This window comes from Astatotilapia calliptera, chromosome 5 (assembly GCF_900246225.1).
Source record: "Astatotilapia calliptera chromosome 5, fAstCal1.2, whole genome shotgun sequence".
Taxonomy (NCBI): domain Eukaryota; kingdom Metazoa; phylum Chordata; class Actinopteri; order Cichliformes; family Cichlidae; genus Astatotilapia; species Astatotilapia calliptera.
Genome location: NC_039306.1, coordinates 28296769 through 28321353, shown reverse-complemented (window position 1 = coordinate 28321353; position 24585 = coordinate 28296769). Strand labels below are relative to the sequence as shown.

The 24585-nt window shown below is 41.0% G+C and overlaps 1 protein-coding gene across 3 annotated transcripts in view; it reads right to left on the bottom strand.

The window, feature by feature from the left end:
- Window positions 1-20018, bottom strand: part of tafa1b (TAFA chemokine like family member 1b) — a 125179-nt gene extending 105161 nt beyond the window's left edge. Inside the window, exons 1-2 of one of the 3 annotated variants that reach the window (XM_026168676.1) lie at window positions 19984-20018; window positions 17053-17189 (exon numbers count right to left, since the gene is read on the bottom strand). In XM_026168676.1, coding sequence (XP_026024461.1) covers window positions 17053-17176 — 124 coding nt within the window. In that variant the 5' untranslated portion in view covers window positions 17177-17189; window positions 19984-20018. Of the gene's footprint in view, window positions 1-17052; window positions 17190-19220; window positions 19964-19983 lie in introns of those variants that run through there. The other 2 variants (XM_026168675.1, XM_026168674.1) reach the window with 2 other exon arrangements.
- Window positions 20019-24585: the final 4567 nt, after the last annotated feature.

Below are 24585 nucleotides of genomic sequence, written 5' to 3'. Positions count from 1 at the left end.
AGATGGCAACTGGGATCTTGTGGCAAATGACGTGTAACAGGTAAGTGGTAAATGATGATCGATGGTAGTGTAATCTTTGGATAGGGACGTGAAATTGACTGTCAGAATTTTCTGTTAAAATACATCGTTGCCTCCTCTAGCTGGCACTCGTGAACAAGAGCCGCACATCCATGAATTTTAATTCACTCTTGTATCCAACGTCAAAGCATGAGGGAAAGCATTCTGCCTAGGTAGCAATAAGAATTTAACACAATTACTGAGTCATTCCCGTGTGCTTCCTAAATGTTTCACACTGTTATCAATATTAAACCTACAACTCCTGCCTCTTATTTTGATTTCTATCTTTCACATGTCGAGTACACATGAAAGCCACATTCCTACTTTAAGGCTCTTACATATAAATGATTCTATAGGTGGTTTTATTGCAGCTCTCCCATGTAGTTTAAGAGTCCTGGCAGAGAGCTGTGGCACCTGCAATCATTCCCTATCACATTCAAGTTGTAGGTGTGTTCACAAAAGCTTGCGATTCCTAACTAGAAATTTGTATTCCATTGTGAATGCCATCAGTATCGCTAACATTAGCACAGTACACCTTTGGGTAGAAAGAATGAAAGAGGTTAGGGCTGCTCGATTATGGCAAAAATGATAATCACGATTATTTTCACTGAAATTGAGATCTCGATTATTTGACGATATTTGTTTAACCCTTTAAGACCTACCATAGAACCAAGTCCGCCAGAGCTTATATTATTTTTTTACATGTTGTAGTGCCATTTGTGGGAGCATTTCAAGTTGCTATACAACTGTTATAGCCCATATTTTAATAATATGTATGCATTAAGTCCATAGTAACTACCGTAAATGTCGGGCTATAAGCCGCTACTTTTTGCACAAGCTTTGAACCCTGCGGCTTTTAGTCAGGTGCGGCTTTTCTATGGATTGTCCGTGATTTTTGTCATATCGTAAGACGATTTGTTTTGTGTGTTCCGCTGTTGTACGGCACTACGTTGCCTGGCGGAAGGATCGGGGTTCAAGAGTGGTATGTTAGTCACATGTCCGTCCGCCAGGCAACGTAGTGCCGTACGAAGTAGCGCGAAAAACAAACTTCAAAGTAGCGCTACGCATTCAGCGGGAGTCGTGGATGATGAGCGGCGATAAACTTGCAAGTTATGCCCAACTCCACCGGTGGATTCTGACAGCGTGGAAAAGTGTGAAAACATCCACGATCACCAACGGATTTTGAAGGGCTGGACTGCTGCATGATGGAGAGGAGGACACCGCCACGGCCCTTCTGAGGGTGTTCGACTCTGACACTGACAATGAGGATTTCTTTGGTTTTGAAAGTGACAACGAAGGAGAGAAGAAGAGTGGATGACGAAGCCATCATGAGCCTGTTTGTATCCGACACTGGAGAAGAGGACTTTGGTGGTTTTAGTGCGTAGGAAGAAGAGAAAGATGGTGGTGAATGACTGACTTTTCTTCTTGTTAAAGCTGTGTCACTGCACCTGAGCCTAAAAGGTAGGCCGAATCTATTGTTCTGGTGTGCTGTAGGTTATTGTTATGTACTACATGTGCAAATATGTACCCATAACTTGTTTTTCAAAATATTAATAAAAGTGATGTCTCCAAACAGCCATCTCTTTCCTGACAATTCCCTTTGTGCATATTCTCTTACATATGATAAGTCAACATTGAAACACCTGCGGCTTTTAGTCAGGTGCGGCTAATGTATGTACAAAACAGGATTTTCCCCTGATTTTAGCTTGTGCGGCTAATATTTAGGTGCGCTTTGTAGTCCGGGAAATACGGTACATTAATTGCAAAAAAGTTCAATAAACTACAAAAAAAAATTGAAAATCGTTTTTGTTTTGTTTTTTACATATATTTCTACTTGGAGAAATTTAAGAGGTTTATCCCTCAAAACTTTAAATACAAAAAAGTCGCAAAAAATAGTTTACAACAACAGGAAATTTATTTGGAGTGGCTTCATAGTTTTATTTTGGAGATACACAAATTTTTATATACTGCAGGAAAAACGAAAAAACAATCATATGATGCAAATTTGCAAAGAAAACAGCAGGTGCATCAAAATAAACTATTTCCAGCAGTGCAATTTGAGTTCTAAGCATCCCAGAAACTATTCAGAAAAGTCAAACATGGCCAGTATAGGCTTTTAAGGCCTACAAGTAAAAAACTACATTTCCGCGAAAATGACGTCACTTCCAGTTTCGGCCAGGAAATTGCAGACATGTGATAGTTCTCGCTGACGTCTGTTTAACTGTGGGAAGTGTTACGAACAGCTGATCGGATCGGCAAAGCGTGTTTCTGGAATATTATGTTTTTGTTCCTGCAAGGCTTTTTATGCAATTTTTGCAAAGCTTTATGTGGAAGGAAACCGTGACCGAGGACAAGCTGATGGCATAAGATGTAAGTACAACTCCTCTGGTTTCATATGCAAAACAAATTATTGCGCTAGCTTACGCGGTTCCGGTTCTACCGGGATTTAAAAATAGTTACACAAAACTGAGCGTGCTGCTCTGACTGGATTTAAAGGGTTAACAATGACTTTAAAAAATAATATAAAATAGTGTGCAACACCACTGAAGTTTTTTTTAACCTCTCTTTTCAACCAACGGCAGTCACTCTCCTCTCCAAATAACTTCTGCTTAGCTTTCCGAGCTTCCCTCGGGTCCTCTTAATCAGCGGTCTCCAACCTTTTTTGCGCCACGAACCGGTTTATGCCCGACAATATTTTCACGGACCGGCCTTTAAGGTGTCGCGGATAAACGAGGGAGGGGCTAATAATCGGCTCAGTCATTTTTAATGATCGTTGAAAGCCCAGATTGTAATCGTGATTAAAATTCGATTAATTGAGCAGCCCTAAAAGAGGTCCCCTTACTTTCCGTTGCTGTCATTGAATAACATCTGATAGGTTCAACTGTTGAGCTTTCATCTCCTCCAGATCCACAAAATCTCCCCTCATTGATTCAGTGCTGAAGTGGGACTCAAGTTAATTCCACATGTGTTTTTCCTACAGGTAGGTGATACATTTATCACACACACTTTGGAGCTAGAAACTTAAAATGTGTATCCGCTTTAAACGATTAAGGTTGATACATTTCTCTATTGATCAATACATTTATTTTCTTTTAATTCTTTACATTTTATTTCTTTAGAATAGAATAGAATAATCCTTTAATTGTCCCACAAGGGGAAATTTGGTAAAGAAGAATTTGTTTGGTGTAAATCTCTCCATTATTCCTCCTAGTGTTTTATTTGTGTCTAGTAAAGAATCTCAATAAAATACTATTTTTCATGTTTTTATAGGTTCAACTATTTGCAGAATTAACTGGATCATAGATTACTAGCACACTTTCCCGTAAGCATGCTGCGTGTTTTTGTTTGTGAGAGTCTCACATGACAATGGTGTAGGCGTGTGTGACGTCCGTAGCAGCACCAGACGTGTGTAGATCAGCAATGGATAATATGGAGTTCGGGAGACAGTACAACCATGCAGCGTTTAAAGCTTGGAAGTACTTACATTACTTCAAGTTTTATTCCGTAAGAAGTGACAAAAGCATTAGCGTCCGCAGTAAACTCTGCGTGGGAAGAAAACTTCTTCTTCTTCGTCTTTGATTTTATTTATTCTTTGCTGTGCTTTACTTGCATCCGTTTACAAAGAGTGAGTGTAAACACAAAACATTTTATTTTACATGCTGAAATACGCAGAAAATAGGTTTAAATGTTAAACAATTTCAACTTCAAGTCAAAGACCGTTGCATATAATTTAATTTTTGCTTAATGCAATGTGCATAAAATTAAAAGATTAAAGCTAATTTAAAAAGCATTTTGAGTTTATTTTGTATTTTTGATTTTCATATGTTACATTGCAATAATGTTACGTGCTTGTTTTGTTATTTAGTTAGGGTCTTAGTTGAGTCTTAGTCTAGTTTATGTTTCTTCTATAGCTCCTGACTCATGAGTCTTTTCCTGTCCCCTGTGCAGTCTGTCATGTGTCATTTCTGTGTTAACATTGTCAAGCTTGTGTTGCCTTGTCTACGTTCTGTTATGTTTCCTGTTTTACTTTGAAGGGTCTGGTGTTCCATGTTCAGTGTGTCTAGTTGTACTTCCGCTGTGTCGTTCAGGTTCATTTGTGTCAGCTGTTTCCCCCAGGTCTTCTCATTTCCCTCAAGTCTTCCTCCATTCAGTGTCGGGTTGTCTGTTTTGTCAAGATTCATGTACTTAGTTATTTTAATTATTTTAAAGCTTCGGTTCATGTTCAGGTCTCTCGCCATAGTTTTTGCATGTACCTGTTCTGATTCATGTTCAAGTTTTCATGTTAGTGTTAGCTTATCCCAGTTGAGGTTTTAGTTTAGTTTCACCTTTGTTCACCTTGCCTTGTTTTTCTGTTTCGGTATTCAACCTATTAAATGGCTCACTTTTTGTAATACTTAGTTTCCTCTCTTCCATGTCTGCTTTTTGGGTCCACACCACAAACACACCAGCTGCTCAGCCGTGACAATTTTTCCTTCCCACTGTCACCAAGTGATTGCGCATGTCTAATTGTTGTAGTTTTCTCTGCATTATTGTACGGTCTTTACCTTACAATATAAAGCACCTGGAGATGCTGTTGCTGTGATTTGACTCTATATAAATTAAGTGGAACTGAAATTAAATGAATTAATACTTTTGTCCATATAGTGCAATTCATCTTAAATTTAAAATATAAAAGCAAGCAAACACAAAATAAAAAAAATACAAATAACACTGAATGTTTTCACAGTTCTGGGACTGTGGGTAGAAAGCTAGGAAAACTAACTTCTCAAACTTTACTGTGCAAAACAAGATATGATTACACCTAAGCTAACCTAACTGGTTATATGCGACTGTACCTGAATGGTAATGTTAGCCAACATCTGTCTTAGAGTAATAAATAAATAAAAAAAAATAATGATGCATAATAAATAATGAACATTGGATTAGTATTTCCTAGTTCCATCTTCTTCTGCTTATCCATTTCACGGTCACAGAACAGCTGGAGTCTGTCTCAGGTATCATCAGGCCAGAAGCAGGGTACATGTCATGTCATCAGCTGGTCACAGGGCTAACACAGAGAGACACTCTCACATTCACATATTTAAAAAATCAAAACAAACAAACAAACACAAAAACCCCATTCAAATACAGCTTGCGCGTTGATGATTACCATAGCAATGAAAACAAGTTCTTCTTATTTTTTTTAAAGGTGTATAACACTGAAAATTCCTGTGAGTCACAAAAGGTAACAGCATTTGATAGAGCTGGAAGCTGTATGACACACATCTTAACACCTAGATACCATCAGACTAGGGCACTAACAAACAGAAGGTTCAAGGTTGTGAAGCCTTGTTGCAAGTCAAAGGGTGCTGAATGGAACGGATATATTTTCTGTTTCCATCTCAACCAACTAATTCCTTTTTCGGAGGCTTCCTTTCACACATTTCCTTTCCTTTGCCTTCACTAAGTATGTCTTTACCGCCGCACTTTTAGCATTTACTCGTCTACCCTTTGGTATATACCACCAACTGCATTATGCCAGTGTAACAAATAGTTATAGCTCTTTGGATTTGTACTCCCTTAATCCTGCCCTCGCTGATGCTTTGGGTGACATTTCTCATTTGCTGAACAGTTTAGAAAAAAAAAAAGAAAACGCTGTCTGCCCTCTCATGTGAAACATCCAAAATTGTAATAACATCACTATAGCAACATTCTGCTGCACAGAGACACAGTCTGGCGTGACTGGTTGCCAGCACGTGCACAGCTCATCACCACCCCAACAAACTGTTAAAAGCAGCATCCCCTGCTTAAGCCATGTTTCATACTAAGGTTATTCTCAGTCATGCAAAGAAACGTGAACAAGATGTGAACTTATCCAATATACAGCCAGATGGAAGAATAATGCACAGAAGTGTTGCTTAGGTTCATGGTCCTTCCACACGTTTGCCTATCAAAGGTTTAGTAAGACTTACACTTTTTTAGAATAAATACACTGTAAACAAGATTTAAACAACTTGCATTTGCACAATAAAATCGTTTTTAGATAATTGCATTAAAATGCTTCAAAAGGCACTAAGGTCAGAAACATGGTTCCAGCATAGGGATGGAAATTAGCTGAGTGCCATCTAGCAGACAGCTACTGGCTACAGCTGCATGTGTCACTCTCAAAATATCAATACAGGTGTGCACAGCCCTAGTAAAACATATATTTAACCCTTAACACTATTTAAATTGATGTGAAGCTACAAAATTAGCAATAGAAACCAAATGCATTTTTAAACTGGGGAGTAAACTTTTCATTTCTGCTTTAAACTTGTGCATTTTAACATAACCATATGGAGACCGACTTGCTTTTGGAGCTTTTCAACTGGCCATGGCTTCCTTTTTAAGCCCCAGAGGTTGCCGCCTGGTTCTGCCTCTTTCACGCTCTACCCAGGCTCTACCCAGGCTCTACCCCTTGGCTTAAACCAAACAGTGGTTTTCCAGTATGAACGTATCTGACACAGAGACTCTCCTGTTGCGTGCTACATCTGAGAAAGGGCAATTTCGGACAAAGCCCAGGCTTGATTCTCTCTTTCGTGTGTGAAAACGGCTTAAGATAGTGATTGAATAGGCTAGTTTTATCCCTTTCTGCCAGCTCTCTGCCTGACATGCATTCTGCAAAAAAAAAAAAAAAAAAGGAAAATGTAGCATCAAGCCAGACAAGTTCTTTTCAGTCCACTGACTGTATCACAAAACATTTTCTGTATTTTATTCAGCTAAATCAAAAACCGATGCTTTGATTGCACCCCAGAGAAGAGGGGGAGTTGTTTTGAGATATGAGCGTAGCTCTATGCAAGGGCTGTACCCAGTAAGACGAGGGAAGAGGTGGAATGTAACACTAAAAGGTAAAATACAGTATGTTAGCCAGAGGTTCTCCTTCTCTGTTCAGCAAAACACTACACAGATACGGTGATTCTTTGGATCTGCTGAGAGTGAAACTAAAGCCCTTTTTTTTCTTGACAAGAGCGGAGCACATTGGCTCAGCTATGAGTAGAATTTTCATTGCATGCTCTTGCCAAGTCACCCACATATACACAAATGTGGGACATAAATGGCTGAAATACAAAATGACTTGGGAGAAATAATGCAGCAGTTAGCTTGTCAAAGGAAATCGTGTATACAGCATGAATCGGGTAGAGCATTAACTGCATCAAACCAGAGTATCTAATACAGCCGCTACATTGTTTTAGTCATTAACCTTAGGTCTATACATTGACCTGCACAGTATACTTGTGCACTAAATCCTTAATAAAGACGTGCATCCTCTGTGTAGATATAAGCAAGGAAATAACTTTGAACCCGATCTTAGCTTGAATATCCCACAAAAACTCATCTGCAGCATAACAGTTGATGTTTTTGTTTGTCTTTCACGAAGGAGCTTAAGCTCACAGGCCTTGATGTGGACTCCACAAGGACACGGAGGGAAAAAAAATTGTATTATCATAAAAGATGAGGTGAGGGAAACTGTTTTGCATCGGTACTGTTCCAGCTCTCTTTATTTAGCATGCATGTGTGCCTCGCGGTGTATGCCTTGGAGAGGGCTGAAATCCACAAGGATGGGAAAAAGATGTTATGATCAAAGAGAGCATGCAAAGGTATTCCGTTCTATTAGCTCGGTTCCAATAACACTCTTCTTTTATACACATGTACGGCAACCTCATACTTTTGTTGATGCCTTTTGGGAGAAGGCTGAAAAAGTTCCTCGGAGCAGGCATTAATTCTCATTTAAACTCAACTCACAGAACTTACAGAAAGCAGGTCAAAAGGTCTTTTTGTTGGAAAAAGCTCAGTTCCTCAAACCACTTAAACCTCTGGGATGTGAGACGAGGAGGAGAAAAATCCTACACAGCCTGCCTGGTTGCCTGAGGTTCTAAATATTATTTCCTTGCAAACGCACACTGCAAATTTTAAGATAATTGGAGCTAAGCACAGCTTTTTTGTTTCTTTTTTGTTTTTTACTAACACCTCAAATGAAACTGACATATAGGGGAGCCTGCGTCTGTACAAATAAGACTAATGTGCATAAGAATAATAAGAGATCAGGCAAATAAATAAAAACAGGATGTCCGGGGCAGGAGAAAGAGAAAGGGCACAGAAGAAAAGAATGAGGCAGCGAGTGAGATGCGCAGCTCCGCTGGGTCATTAGGCTAGAGACAGACACATGCAATTGCCACCTCATCCTTCATTCTCTGGCTCTCCTGGCCAAAAGGCACTGGGGTATTGAGCCATGTTCAGTGAACCTGACATGTGCTGCAGATACTGTGGCAAATGAAGATACACTACGGGGCCCATGGACACTAATTCTCCTCCTCCTTTTTCAGCAGTCTGTCACCATTGTTACTGTGTACAGTATGAGTGACTGGCATATTAATACGAGATGCAAAATAGCGAGAAAACTCTAAAACATGGTGGCTGGAGCAGATTAAAATATGATTTCCTGTCTGTTTATACAAGCATTTGGCTGTGTCCATCTCATGTGTCTTACTCTGTACAGCGGTGATAAATAGTTAGCTGTGACATCTCAACCTAACTTCCATTATTAGAGCGTCTGCTGTCAGATAAAGCTGTGATAAGACAATACGGTGGTGCCTCGGCCCAGCAGTCGCATAGATTCATCCAGACACATCAGACAAGACAAATAGACCTCAGCTAATGCTGACAGAGCATCCCGGGTGGAAAATTTAGACAGACTTTCAATCATTTGTTTGACAAGTGGGGACATATTCAAGCAAGAGATTTCTGTTTCCATAATTCCAAACCCCATAATCCATTTTTGTCCCATAGTCAGGGCTCGAATGACTGGACTGGACTGAAAAATGGAGTCTCCCTGGCAACAAATATGCAACTGAAATTTCATGTTATTAGAAGTGTGAAAGCAATTTTTGAAACACAGAAGGTCTAAATATGAATATGGCATGAGTGTTTAGAAGTAAGGTGTGCATATAAAAGGCAACAAGATAGGTTTCATTCAGAGTGGTGTCCGTGTCCACTTGAAGTCCAATATTCATCATGTTTTGGTCTCCTCTAATATCTGAAGAAGATATCTTATTTTTAGCAGGCAATTCCTTCACTACATTCACTAGCTGGTAGCAAACATTGTTTGTTTGTTTGTTTACTGGTGCAGAGAAAGTAGCATACAGTAGTTAAGCCATTTCCTGATGCAGAAACAGCATTATTAGAACTTAGAAATTTCAGTTGCAATGCATATTATACACACATACCATAGATGAGAATGAACAGACTGTTTTGAACTGACAGAAAGGCAAGATTAACTCAAAAAACCGCTTGTTAGAACCAATGTACGGAGAAAAGCATCTCAGAAAGTACAACCTGGCAACCTTTCTTTTTACCCAGTTAGCATCGGACCTTGAAGCAGAAGGGCTACAGCAGCAGACTTAGGTTTAGAAACTGTGGTAACAATTTACACTGACTCACCAAAATTGGACAGAAGACTGGAAAAATGTTGCCAGGTCTGATGACTTTTGATTTCTGTTGAGACATTCATATAGTAGCGTCAGACTATGGCATAAATAAAAAGAAACCAGAGATCCTCGTATCAAAGGTTCAGGCTGGTGCTCTTGGCATTACTGTGTAATGGTACAGGGGATATTATTTTCTTGACACACGTTGAGCCCCTTGGGACCAACTCCCCATCGCTTAAACGCCACAGCCTACCCGAGTCTTGTTGTTGACCATGTCCATCTCTTTATGACCACAGTGTACCCATTTTCAAAAGGCTGCGTCCAGCAGGATAAAGCACCGTGTCACAAAGCTCAAATCATCTCGAACTGGTTTGTTGAACATGACATTGAGTTCACTGTACTTAAATGGCATCCACAGTCACCAGATCTCAATCCAATAGAGCTCCTTTGGTGAAATGGGAGATTCATATCATGGATGTGCAGCTGACAAATCTGCAGCAACTCTTTGATGCTATCATGTCAAAAATCCAAATAGACCATGTTTCCAGCATTTTGTTGAATTGATCCCACACAGAATTAAAGCAGCTCTGAAGGCAAAAGTGGATCCAGCAACTTTTATTAGGTGTACCTAATGAAGTGTCTACTGAGTTTATATATTAAAATAAAGTTGCATGCTGTCAAATGGAAAAATAGGATAAAAGAGCCTACAAATCTTTATTGAGCACCAAGAAACTGCAGAAGTTGTGTAATAATTCTCACATTGCCTTTCATGATGTGCTTTAAAGGAAGATTTTTAAGTATAACTACTTAAGACACTCAAAAGGTAAACTCCCTCACCGCTGCTCGCTCAATAAAACGAAAACAGAATTGATTACTTCAGACTAGACGCAATGTTTTTATCTGTGTACACTGCAAACCATCAGAGGGGGAACTGAGGGGGTGGGACGAATCAGTAAAATGGCCCTTTCCTTTGCATGAGCTTCAAGTTCATTGCTAAAACAGTGATGATGACATCATGACAGAATGAAACTCGTCTTTAGGATCTGTTTGCTGTCTGTTCACATTTGCCGGACAGTGACGACAACGACATGTACAAAGCAATGCACGATTTAAAAGCCTCACTGGAATGGCTTACCAGAAGAAGACCTGTAGCACGGTTAAGACAAACCTAATTTGACTGCCACTGGATAAATGAGTTGCTCGGGCAAAGTGAGACCTCTGCAAACAAAACACTGAATGAGTAACATTTGTCCCCTGCAGTGGTTTTAACTGATGCGGCGGAGTAGCTCTTTTGCATCACAATTACCTGGCATTGTGTCTTTTCGCTCCATTAGCATAAACAACCCATTTCACTTCAGTGAGATGCTACTGAAGGGCTCGAGGAGCCCGGAGGCAATCGGGAAGCCGCACGTAGCTACTGTATGAATAAAGATGGCAGTGATGTATGATATAGTAACTATATGCTTTGTATAAATAGAATGGATGTGCTACATGTAACTGGACTACTCTGAGATAAACATGGGATAATAAGACACAGATGTGTATCTCGGTATGCTGCTAGACAGCTGGGCGATGTGAGACCTGTCTATTTTAATGCTCTTCACATTCTTAAAAATAATTGGTGAAGTGAGCCACCCATGCTCGATAGCACCTGCTCACTCAGTGTGTCACAATTATCTAACATCAGAAAAGAACAGGATCTAATCTACCATCTAATCACTCCAGGATTGTGAAAAATACTCCCGAGCACACGCAGTTAAAGGCTTCAGATGGAAAAAGACCGCTCGCTGAGTAAATAAATCCCAATGACACGGCAGAACTGTCACAGGTGAATCGGACTACGTTTGTCGAGGGGGCACATGAAGCAGTGAATCTTCATTCATTCATTAATTAACAGACGCAAGTGGCATTTTCAATAAAGTCACAGCTGGTGACACATATATCAGTAAGGCAGATTGTACAATGCGACTGTACTGTGCAAAAAAATAAAAAAGTTTGACAGTTACCTGAGATTTGGTCATTTTAGAAGTGGTTACTCAGGAAAGAACACAGAGAAGCTCATCTACTTTTCCAGTTTGACACATTAGTGAAGCTCACCTCTAAGTGAATATCTGATTATGTGTGGAGGGGAGAAAAAAAAGTCAAGAAATGGTGCACAGGCGATAGAAAGCACCAGTTCAACCTATAGTCCTTTCTCCCCTCTTGCCGGCCATAAAACGCAGTGTAATAGGATTCCTAAGCTTTTCCAGTGACTGCTTCCACTATCACACAGACATTTAAGTGCACTAATCCATGACAAATTGTCTCATCTGATCCATGACAAATCGTCTGAAGGGCCGATAGAGACGAGGAGATGAAGGAGGGGTGGGCTGGGGAATGGGCGGCAAGAGGATGAAGAGTCGGTGGTGGCAGCGGCGGTGGTGGGGGTGGCTGGTGTGAAGAGAGTGCTGCTCGGCACCTAAATGATCAGACAGTTATTGCCTAGTTTTTTAGAAAGGTTGCTTTCATTACCTTGAAGGGCATGCTGTGTGATAAAATGTGAGTGATCACATAGCGCTGATGAGCTCTCCACCTAAGCCTGCCATTTTCAAAGCAATTATAATCCCATGTGGAGGTAGATTATAGGATTTCACTTCCTTTGTTGGCAAAAGGCCGGATTTGTAGATGTCATGTTCGCAAAACGAATGGTTCTAATTGAATTTGTGTGATATGTAATTTATGATTTTCATCACCCGGTAGTTACATTTTGGTTCTTTTTTTTTCTTTTGGGGGAAAAAATTCTATTTTAAAAAAGACACACACAGACTGACTAAATATTCATTTACAAAAAAAAGATAACAGATAAAACTTAACAAACAAGAAAACTGAGCTTATTCAGAGGTCATACCAGAACCTTGCATATTATTGATTTAAATGTGTGTGTGTGTGTGTGTGTCTTGTACTGTACTATGTTGTATTTCAATATTCACCAATGCACCAACGCTGCCAAGCAGATAAAAAAAAATCCTTTTCATCCACTTTGCAAAAATAAGATTAAGGCATCATCCATTCAAGTGACTGTAATTACATTGAATTTTCTTTTGCCATAAATTCTCACACTAATTAGTCCCCATCGTCTAATGAGGATGCAAATAAAGCTGATTTGATGACGAGAACGCAGCCTATGCGCTCCTACCTTCCTGTGGGTAGCACGGATGGATTGGCTGTTCAAAAGCACCAAAGTGACGAGATTGCCACTGTGCGTTCCTCCGCCTGTTCGCGCCGCTAACTCCGAGCTATTGTAATGAGGAGTGTGACAACTATGGAAATGAGTTCCAAGTGTTTTTTTTTTAAAAACTGTGTGTGCGTTTGGTTCTTAAATCTGTGAAGTTAATTTCTTAGAGTTCCAAAGTGCTGCAAGAGAAATCGTATATCTTCTGAAGTAAAAAAAATAATAAAAAATCAGTTCATACTGTGTATATGTACAGCTTCCAGATGTCAGTGCTATCCTCATTTACCAATCTGGCAGCTTTCCTAAATCCGTTTCATAGTTTAGGTTTAACACCCTGTATCCTGTCTGTTTTTTATCTCCCTAGAAAACTCCATACAGCTCACTGTTACATAAAGTTAGAGTTAAGCTCTGTGGTGTTTTGACAGGATGTGTTCTCAGAGCTGGAGACATGCTGCCTAATTTAACCAACATCCCTGCTTACGGTTATGCTGTTGCCCTTACTTGACCATGTGATGCATCTTGGCTAATCAAAGTAATTACGTGGAGGGGTTTTTATTTTCCACCTCAAAGAAAACTTCTACAGCGACAGAGCATTATGCCACATTGAACAATGAGCTCATTAAAATGCATTCCAATCATCTGGGATTAGACTTTACAGTCCATTTCAGATCAATGGATAAAAACATAACAGCAGCACCACTGCATTATTTATCAGCCTTTTCAGTTAGATCATAGCCCCCTTTTGTGTTTTTACATGTAACATGTTTCACGTCCATTAAAAAAATAAAATAAATAAACTTTTTTTTTTTAAATCAGTGCATTTACAGCTGACACTCACAGTTGATTTCATATTCCAATTGTTTTTTTCTCTGACGAACACCAGATAACGTAATTAGTACAAGTGCAGTTCTGTAACAATGCAGATACACCGCAGCGCTGCGGCTGACGAGGAATTTGGAGAATAAAACCGGATCCTGTCAGGGTGTGACAGCCTAGTTAGTTTTACAGCTGCACCTGCTCTATTAGATCCAAGTCTCTCTTAAATAATAATAAATAATAAAACAAAGCAGCGGCTAAGGTGCTGTTATATCAAGACTGCTCCTCTTGGTATTGATATATTATAAACTGTACGCTGACTTCATGCATGCAGCAAGGGTAAATAGGTAGAGCACCTGCTAAGTATAACTTAATGACAAAACTCTTATCAGACAACGCATTAGGGAGCGTGTTTCATTTTATCATTAGGAGGCACAAATTCTCCATTAACTTCTGCCAGCAAATGCACTGACAATGTAAATGCAAATTGGTTACACTGAAAACCAGTACTATTTATCAAGAGTGGCCTGGTTTGTGCAGCAGCACTCTTGGCAGTGAGAACTTGTGCTCACTGTGCTGGCAGGTGGGGAGAGTGCATAGCCAGGCTTGTGTGTGTCATGTCACATTCAGCTCATCTGTCAATGTAGTGGATTATTTCTTGAGAGACCAGAATTGGCTTCCCAGAATCAGGGCACCATCAATCTTCAGCCGCACGAGCAGGACACGCGGGAGGCTGTGTGAAGCGGAGGCTCGCCGGAGAGAGTGCGGCGCCGCGCTTCCCGAGCAGGTGACGAAGCAGTCGGGCAACTCGTTACTCAATCGCAGCATCAGCCGTGTCTATGGCGATTTGTCACTGAAACGTTTGGAGAAATAAATAAACAAACAAGTGCAATGTGAAATCTTCGCCCAATCTGTGGTGCCTTATTTTAACGTGTGCTGTGAGTTACTGTTGCAGGAGGCAGAGAAGCTGATCTCTCAAAAACTGTTAGCTGCTTCAACAGGCTGGAAGATAACATGACCTTCACTTCCCCTCCTCATATATATACCCACACAGCCCCTTCACTGTGGGTTTTTTGTTTGTTAGCTTTTGTACCACTCAGTTTCTCAGGCAGTCTGCCAAGCTGCATTCACAGAGCCACACAAAGTAATTTCAGGGCATGTTTTCTTTAAAGGTACCAACCTCCAATTTCAGCATCATCATCTCAATGAAATGTATCTTTTAAAAATTGTGACTTAATAGCAAACATAAAGCATGTTAGTCTAATGTAACATTATACTTCTGTTCACAAAATATGTTTCAGTGCTTCATGAGGAAAGCTCTACTGAAACTTAACTTGCAGTAGGACCATGCAGCACATGATATCATTCTTTATTCTTATTCTTATGGAAAACAGCAGAGCGTGAAAGCCAATGGATTTTTCAAGGCAAGACATCTCTTTCTTGCCACGTCCTACATAGCCATATCTATTTATATCTGAGGGTTCTGGCCTCAATGAAACCAGAGAGCTTCTCAAATTATAAAATCAATTCTAATTCAAATATTCATCATAGCATTTCAATTCTGAGAGAGGAGTTCTGGTTAGATCGGTTAACGCCACTTCACGGATGAGTAAGATTGATGTCAGCTTAATCCTCTAAAAAAAAAAACCAAAAAACATGATATACAGTAAATTGTCCAGTCAGAGAACAGCAGCTGGAGGGGATGCATTCTGTGAGCAGTCAGATGTGATAGAACAATGCCTGCTGGGAAGTCTGCTGATTAGGACTGTAAAACTTCATAATACACTGGCAGACTAAGATTATAAGTGCATTGTTCTGCACTTGTCTATTTGTCTCTGTTTGTTAAGTTTTAAAGTTTTCTAGAAATTACTCATTGCACCCGTCTCAGTGAGAATCCCAGAGATGTTATTCAAAATTGAGTGGCCCAACCAGAAACACTCCAGTAACATGAATTAAATCTGGGTCAATCACCCATCTCTGTGTTTGAAACTTGCTACTGAAATGCACCCTAAACACAGCTCCAGTATCCCCACAGCACCCATGAGGAAAGGCCACAGCATAATGGCCTTAAAGACGAGACTTCATTTACATCCCTGTACCCTCCTCGGTGCAGTAAATGCATGAGTTGATCTGTCTGACAGGAAAAACCCTTCCCTATCACCATCTTGTGGTTGGATGCCTCTTCTAAATGTACAAGGAAGGGTGTGGAGGCCAACCACTACTCCCCCCCCCCCCCCCCCCCCCCCCCCCCCCCCCCCAGCCCCTTTGGGATCACTGCATTATTCAAAAAAGACATTTACTGAGCCATGCACTTCCTTGTACATCTTTGGCACCAAGCTTGACTTGCCAACCAGTCAAACCCAAAAAAAAGGGAGGAGGAGGAGAAAGGGAAGGGGGGTAAAAAAAAAGAAAATGAAGGCAGCCTTTAAAAAATTCATTCTGAGCTCTCTATTGCTCATCCCTTACTGTCTTGTTCCAATTAACGGGGCTGGGATACTTTGAGAACTTTCTATCTATCATAGCTGGGATTTTCATGTGTCAGCTGTTCCACAGAAAAAAGTACGCCAGCTCTCTGACATGCTGCTTAAAGCCACCAATGTTCAACACAAGCATAGAGAATTCAATGCTGGATTTTTTTTTCCACTTGCTGTGCTTCAATTACTGTCTTTTTGCCTGGCAATGCAACACACACAAAAGGGAACCAAGCAGAAGATAGCATCAATGTTTAACAGCCGCTTGGCATCCACAGAAAGCTCCGCTCCACACAAGAGTTCAGCACAGAAGTCGCACTTATTGTTAGAAGCTTAAGGAAAGCACTTGCTTTGCTCTAAAAACCTTCGCCTCCAGTGTAACAGTTCTACATGCACTATAAGCGATTCTGGTAAGCTTCTCCGTAATCAGTGAATTAGAGCCACCTCTGTGTCTACCTCCCCTTTTGCCCTTACAGTGCAGCAAGGCGTCGGGCTTAATTGCCAAATGTTTCCAGTGCAAAAGAGGGGAACATAATTGTCATTTCTATCTAAGCCACAGTGATCAAAGCTCCCCTGGCTACCAGCACAGTAATGGGGATTTCTCTCTACAGCTTGGCCTATTCGTAACAGTGTGCCAGCAAGATTCACGCTGCAGTAGTCAAGAATTCCACATCGCGACTGTGAATCATCGTTCCACTAGCTAACTCGGAGTGCTGAAAGGATGTCGTCCTCGTTGAGGTCTACACACAGAGATGGGGCGTAGCAGCCATATTTCTCCAATAGGTTGCAAAAAATGTATATGGGTAGGTTTGATTAAATTAACCTAGGGTAATGCATGATTAGAGGTAGCTGTCTTTGCTTATCTTGTATGACTGCGAGCACAGTGAATCATCTTGTACAGTACCGTGGCAAATCATCCTGACATACTGCAGCAGTGTCTCGCTGTTGCCTTTTAAACAGCCAAAGCTGACAACTGCTGCCCCATGGAGAGGGCACCATGTTTCACTGTAACAGGGTGCTATGAAGCTGAAATCTGACAAAGAGGGACACGTACCCAGGGTGAGAATGTCAGTGCGACCAGGCCGGGCCACATGGTGCTGTTGGATGGTCTGGTAGAGAGTTGCCTGGCACAGCAGCAGGAAGCCGAGGCTAATCCACATGGCCAACAACCAGGACATGGTAAGGCCGAGTCTGCAGGATGGCACGCCGCGGGGGAGAAACAACAGGGGGACAGGGGCAGAGTTGTATTACAGCATGTCTCCATATATATTTACAACACACACTGTGTTTATTTCATGTGCCAAAAAGACAAACAATGCTGACATCAACCACACACATCAAGACCACCGCGTCGAATACTGTCACCTGTTCTTTTTTTTTTTTTCAAAGTAACACAGCTAATGGGAAGAAAAAGACGACAAAGGGGCTTTGAGGGAAATCCCAGCGGTCAAACACAAACTTTAACATGCTAATATCACACCACAAAAAGGAGAGCAAAGAAACACGGGGGGAAAAAACACCCTGCCTCCAATTTTTTTTAGACTGTAAGAATGATTCACCCCTTTTTAGGAAAACCAGAGTTATTAAAAACAACAGCAAGACTGTGTTTCTAAGCACAGGCAGCCTTCTTGCAGATTTGTGCAGCGACTGCCTAATGGCTGGTGAGGGCCAGCATATGGAGACACGCCTTAGCCCTTATTGAATAATGAGGCTCTCCTCCTTTCCAGGTGTTATTAGGGCCTCTCTCCACAGCATACCCCCCCCCCCCCCCCCCCAACCAAGAAATGTGTCTTAGTGTGTTTAGAATTAGTACATATAAGGCTGAGGAGCTCATTTAGTATATTCAGCCAAATGACAAATCACATGTTCTGAAGTGATGTCATGACTCTAATGTAACTATGAATTTAGTAGTGTTTGATTCTACCTGTCCTTTTACACTCTTTACCAACACTAAACCTGCCAATAAAGGAAAATCTAAATGCTCCAGTTTTCCAAATTAAGTGCCAATGATCTGTTCTGATCTAATAATACACTTTCAGAACCCCCCACCCCCTCCTGGTTTGATGTACATCTGAGATTAAAGCCATTAAGGTATTAAATGTTACCCATGTGTTCTTTACCCTCAGTGACATTGAGGCTGCTTAATATTCAGCGAAAATTAAGCATATAATTATTAACAGCACATTGTAAATCCCCACCCCTGCACTAAATCCATCATAATCCGGTTTTGTGGAAATATGAACGGGTCCTGTGGGTTTATTTTCCTTAAAAAAGAAAAAAGAAAAAGAAAAAAAAAACATTAAAAAAAACTATCGTGTTCTTCTTATCGGGCTGCATTTATTATATATTCAAACAAAAAATTGCGCTTGTGTGCTTTGCTGTTTATTACACAGACTTGGAGGGTGCACGTTCTGACCAAAAAAATAAAAACATCACCTGATGTGAACACACACAGTTTATCATCGAAAGGAGGAGGAGTATTAGTATCATTTTAAAGGAACTTAAGAAATAAAAACACACACAACCAGCTTTGAGGAAAAGCAGACAGGAAAACTCACGTGCATCTCGTTTTCCTTGCGGGAAACAAAAGAATTCACAAGAGCCGGTTTGGCTCTCACAGTTTTATCGCCTTAAAAGAGAGGCAGCCGCTCATCTGTGCGTAACAGGTAAGTCTAGCGTGAGATTTTAAATGCGGTTCGGAGCAGAAGCAGCAGACACACCTGCGGGCGCATAACCTCCTGATGCACCTGCGTGCAGCGTGGATTTAACAAAGTAAGGCGGTTTTATGAGCCCGCTCGTCTTAATGCTGCGGAGACAAGTTTAAGCAGTGACTCCCTAACACATAGACCTGTCTACCTGATTGCAATACACCGGGAGGAAATCACTCACCCTTGTCCGCTGGCTTGTAAATAGCCCACATCTTTCCAAGAACTATATTTGTTTAGTGCTTAGCCTGCTACTCCTGTACTGTTTATCTGGGGAGGTCACCTACCGCTATGTGGAACTATTCATTCTAATTCTAAACATAGGTGGAAACTTAGCATCTTGGTTCAAATGTATTCTTGAGGCTAGAAAAGCTTTTCTACTTGGACTCCAGCATATCTTTACATAAACCAGATGCATTTTTCAGCAGGCAGTATACTGTGGGGAATTAAATCAACAGCCCTCCTACCCCATCCCCAAACACCAAAGGTGCTCCATTCAAGCCCCCCACGCCCTTACCTGAGCGCTGCGTTCAGAAGCAAAGGAGTTCAGTCAGAATCACTGCCTGCCCAGCAGACTCACTCCTCAGTCTTAAATCCATCCATACTTGGGAGCCAGGGTTTTCAGCCTGAAATTCCACTAACAGATAAGCCAAACACTGCACAAAAGGGAGCTAAAAAGGCTGTTCTTTCCTTTCTATATATCCTTTTGGACCCCTGCTGCTCAGGTTCTTTTTGAAATCCTTTGGCAGCACAAACAGTCACCAAAAGCAAAACACCCAGGGGTCTTTGTTACAAACTGGCCAGGATTTGAGGGATGGAAGGCTGATCATGTCACTGCTGTCTCAGCCACATTCGTGAAGATGTGCTCTCCTTCCTTCAGTGTCTCTTCTCCGTCAGTAAAACTCCTATGTTCTGTTGACAGGGAGCTAATTTACCCTCCTCACTTGTCGTCTCCTTCTCACGCGTGCAGCGGAAGGCTCCAGTGGAATGACTGCTCTGTCTGCTCTTGGCTGCATCCCCCCATTGAGAAGCAGTGCTGATAGTGTGAGCTTCAGTCCTCTCTCCAGCGCTCTAAGTAGAGAGTCTGTGTCAGACAGGCAGAGCGAATGTGAGTGAGTGTGCATGTGTGTGTGTATTACAATGTAGCCCAGCTGGAAAGCAAGGGAGAGAGCGAGAGAGCGAGAGAGAGCTGAGAGAGTCAGATCACACGTCTTAAAGCAAGACTACCCACTTCTGCATCAAGACTTCATCGGCAAATGAGGCATGCTTTATTAACCCACCTCTCTTTACGTCCCGGCTTCCCATCCAGAGCACTGGGAGACGTGCGAGTGTAGCCTTCAGCTCACTTTGAATCTGTTTGCGTCCACGTGCACGCCTGCGAGTGTGAGTTGGAGAGAGGGAGTGTGCGTCTGTTTTAGTCATCGCCCTCCAGCAAATTATCGGTCAAAGTGAAATGCTCCGAGCACAGCACTTTTAATAGAAGGCAGGGTGCCTCATCTCAGCTCTGCAATCACCATATTACATGTTGTGAGCTGGCTTTGCTCTTCCTCTAGTTTCCCGGTGATCAGCGAGGATTTGTTTTTTCCTTCTTTTAAACCACGAACCCTTCAGAAAACATCTTGCCACCCCTGAAACGAATTGAATGGGAAAGAGCCATGACAATAAATCTATTCCCTGTAAAGGAAACCCATCTCTTCTCTTCTTCTTCTTTTTTTGTATGCGTGTGAGTTGGTGTGGGTCACGTGTGACACGTGTGTTTGTATGGAGTGTGTGGAGTACCATTTCCTCCAATATACTGAATTTTCCTCTACAAGCATGAGTTCCTCTTTAATTCATCCTAATGTTAACCAGAGATTTACTGTATATGCCACTCCCACACACCTGCCATGACTGACTCACTCATAGTGTGATATTTCAAGTGAACCGTATGCTGCACACAAGAATACTCAGAGGGGCTAAATAAACTTGCAGACAGTGAAGAGAGTGTTGTTACTGCGGAGGAGTAATACAGATGAACTTGATGATGACTATCTGGATAATTCTCAGATCCGTGTTCCTACACTTTGCGTTCTGTGATGTGCGAGCACAGTGAAACAATCTATTTCTCTGTATGAGAGCTTTGTTGCTAAAAAAAAAAAATCAGCTTTCTGATTGGCTGTGATTTTTGGGCTATCTTTTTTTTTTTTGTTTCAGCTGCTGGTCAGGGTGCCATGATTCGGGGCATCCTGGACTTATTTGCGCTGCTGTGTTATCACCTCTGCTTGTTCTTTACACGCCATAGTGGGATGTGACAGCCAGATGCACACAGCCCCACAGAGTTAAAATCTGCAGGAAAAGGGCTGAAGTCAAAAAACACACAGTGTGACAAAATGCCACATGGGGATATTATTCCTGCAGTGCAAAGTGCGGAGCAAGTGGGTAAAAAGCTGTTAAAATTACTCGTCTTAAGACTGAAAAATGTCGTGGATGCAGTTCAAGCCATGTGTTGCTGTTGTTTTTTCATAGTTCTGTAATAATCTATTGGGAAGACAGTTATGAATAGTGGCGCTGCCATCTGGATCTCTGTTGGGTAAAGCACACCACATGTTAAGTGACCAGATTCGCATTAGGCAGAAACTGCAGCGTAATTACCACAATGATTAGCGCGTCTACATTGTAAACGCGTATTTGCACAAAGTGGCTTGATTACTAATAAACAGGCTCATTTGTACATCTTTGTATTAGCTTATTTTTTTGCATGCGTGTAAGAATTATTAATAGTACCCATGCTTGGATTTCATTTTGTCCTCAGCACTTAATGCTTTTATGATCTGTCCCATTGGACTAAGATGAAGGCGTGAAATGAAAGTCCTACAAACAAGCCTCAGTGGAGAACTTAGGACTGAAGGCATCCAGTTATTATGGGTTTCTTTTTGGCGTTGTGTAACACAAGTCTCCCATTTATAGCTTTATTTCTCTGTCGTTGTTATTTTGTCGCTGCCTCCTGTTTTTCATTCTGTGTCAGTCTGAGCTGTGCTGGAAGAATGGACCAGGACAACAGAATTTCACAGTAATTCTGGATTGTTGTCGCAGTCTCATTCCTTCCTGTCTCCCTTCTCAGGGGTTTCCATCATTTCCAAACAGCTGTCGCCGAAGCCCATGCCAAGACCTAACCACAACCGACCAGTCGCTGGCCAACTCTGTGTTTGGATCTGGGCAGACCTGTTAAACACCAGCGTTTGCCAGTATTCCTCTCTCAGTCCTCTTCTTTTTCATTCTGTCATTCTCTTTTTTCTCCCCCGCCTTTATGTTTTTCCCTCTAGCTAATAAAATTCTTCCTTTCAGATCAGCCAACAAGCTTCAATATGCACCCGCTAGCTGTACCAAAATGCCAATTTAAGCCCCCCACCACCACCCCAGAAGCTTTCTGCTTTTCTTTATTAAATGAGCTTTGTGCTTTTCATCATTTCAGACTAGGAAAACAAAGAATTTCTTCATCTGATGTGAAAAGTTGTCGTGTTAGTAAACCTTTTCTCCAGAGTTATCGTAGAGTGACAGAGAGAGTCAGAGGAAAGAAGGGAAATAAAAGAACAGGGGGAAAAAAGAAGGAGATTAAGGCAAGCGGGAAAATTCATTTGGAGGAACTGTGCCGCAGCACTCTTGCTCACTGATGGATGGTAATGGGAAGAAAATGATTAATGAAATAAAGAAACCTGATATATAGTAATAATTTATTTCACATTTATCAGAGCATCTTTTGTGTGCACTTCCTCACATGGGTACCTTACTGTAAAAGCAAAGTGTAAAATGTAAGGTTAGTGGATATACAGTTTTCCAAACATAAGCCTTTGAAGCATTAGGTTTATCCTGTTTCTCATGTGTCAGCAGAACCGGTGAGAGTAAACACTAAAATGTCAGCATGAACTCCGAAAGGAAGAGAAATACTGGTTCTCACAAGCAAATTATTTCGTATCTACAAAGATGAATGTTTTGGGTTTTTTCTTGTTATGGCCCTAATTACATTCTCATTTTCACTACTAGACAAAATCAAGTCAGTTAGACACATTTGAATCCTGTAAAACTGAGCTATTTCTATTGATTGTCTGCTCCTGTTCAGTAGCAAATGCATACAACTGTATGTTGTTAGGAGGCGGTTATATAAACAGCAGATTATAATAACACATGTGATTCTGGAGTAAATTACCATCATCTATCCAATTCATTTCTATTTTAAGCTGTGTTTGCCTAAGCCACTTATTATGGCCTGTTTGCTTGTTGGGGCTCTTTTGAGTCACCAGCTTTGATTTGACCTTATACAAGTTTTCAGTGGAAGGGTTGTAATTTTCCATCACCTAAAGGCGATAGGTCAGCTGAGGATCAAGACCAGTTTTTGCAGTCTTCACGGTTTGAGACTGTCAGCCTGGAGTTCCTGACGTGCTGATAGCTAGCATGCCATCATTTGCAGGCAAGCGACACAGTGCAGTAATATTTCTTTTTTTACTTTCTTCTAAAATGAAAATCAAATTGAAGAAATGGCATTTTGAGTGTAGATCCAGCATGCAGAGACATAATTACAGGAGTAATCAATGAGACTTCCATTGGGCAGATTAGACTAATTCAAGGTTTAGGGTTAAGACCTGTAATTTTTATTGGCCTGGTTCTGGAATATTTTCATCATGGCTTCTAACTGGCATGCACAAGTTAGTATTCAACATTTCCTTAATAAGATGGATCTTGACTCATTGGCCACACTGTATTTGTTACAGTACCAAACATTTTGTCTACTACTGAGCTTTCAGTCCATTCTTCTGACATCACTCCATCCCTATATTTGTCAAATTTCCTTTTATAGCCGGGCATTTTTAATATTATCCTCCCAAGGCACGCTGAGCTACAATATGAACCCCACTTTTGAGGCTTGTGAAAGCAGGACACCAGACCTCACTGATGCTGATGAAAAGGTGCCAGGGAACTTGCCCAGCTACTTGCCTTTGTTAACAGTTGAAGGGAAATGCTCTGGCACATCACTCAGATGTGGCACCGATACCACCCCATGCTCCACCCTGTGCTCTCAGCCACTGTAACATTGTAACTTCAGTGCCTCAGTTTATGATGTATGAAGTTGCTTTGCAGTACACCCACCTGGTGGTCCATGTCAAAACTTTAAAAACTGATCAGAATGCATCAAACATGATCTCATTTGGATTCTGTGCTGTTTAGCTAAAGATCTAATGCTGATGAAGGGTCTAAATTATTTCTACTTGACTTTGAGACTTTAAAGGAGTGTCAAACATCCCTGTCAACTGATCGATCACCTATCTCTGTAAAACTGACACTGAGCTTTGGATTTGTTTATGTCTCTGCCCCAGATCTTCTACAGTTTTGTATTGGTGTGCTGCTCCTTGGCTAAATAATCCATAGTCAGTTGCCCTTACGCTGGCACTGCAATCATTTATCTCTGATCACCAATTAGTTTCATGCCTTGTAAGGTTTTCTAAAATTTTGGTTATCTAGCTCCCTCCTTACATTGAGTTGTTTTCTATATCCACATCTCCCCACACACACAGAGACACACATATATATGATTATGTATCATGTCCTGATGTTTGGGAATTCTCATGGCTGTCACTCTGTATTTGTGACTAACAGCATGTAGTAAGCTGTGACAAAGCAGGCTTTTACATCAAAGGTAATGGCATTGGTAAAAAAAAGAAAGAAAAAAGAAAGAAAGAAGGAAAGAAAAAAAATCACTCATAAAAATAATACGTTTATAATTAAGGCTTATTCATCACCATTTTTTACATAGGTATTCTGTTGTATAATGCTGATAACATCAGACAACATAATCGAATGATCTCCATAAATGCTACACATATCTACACACTTAAAGTTAAATTCCTTTT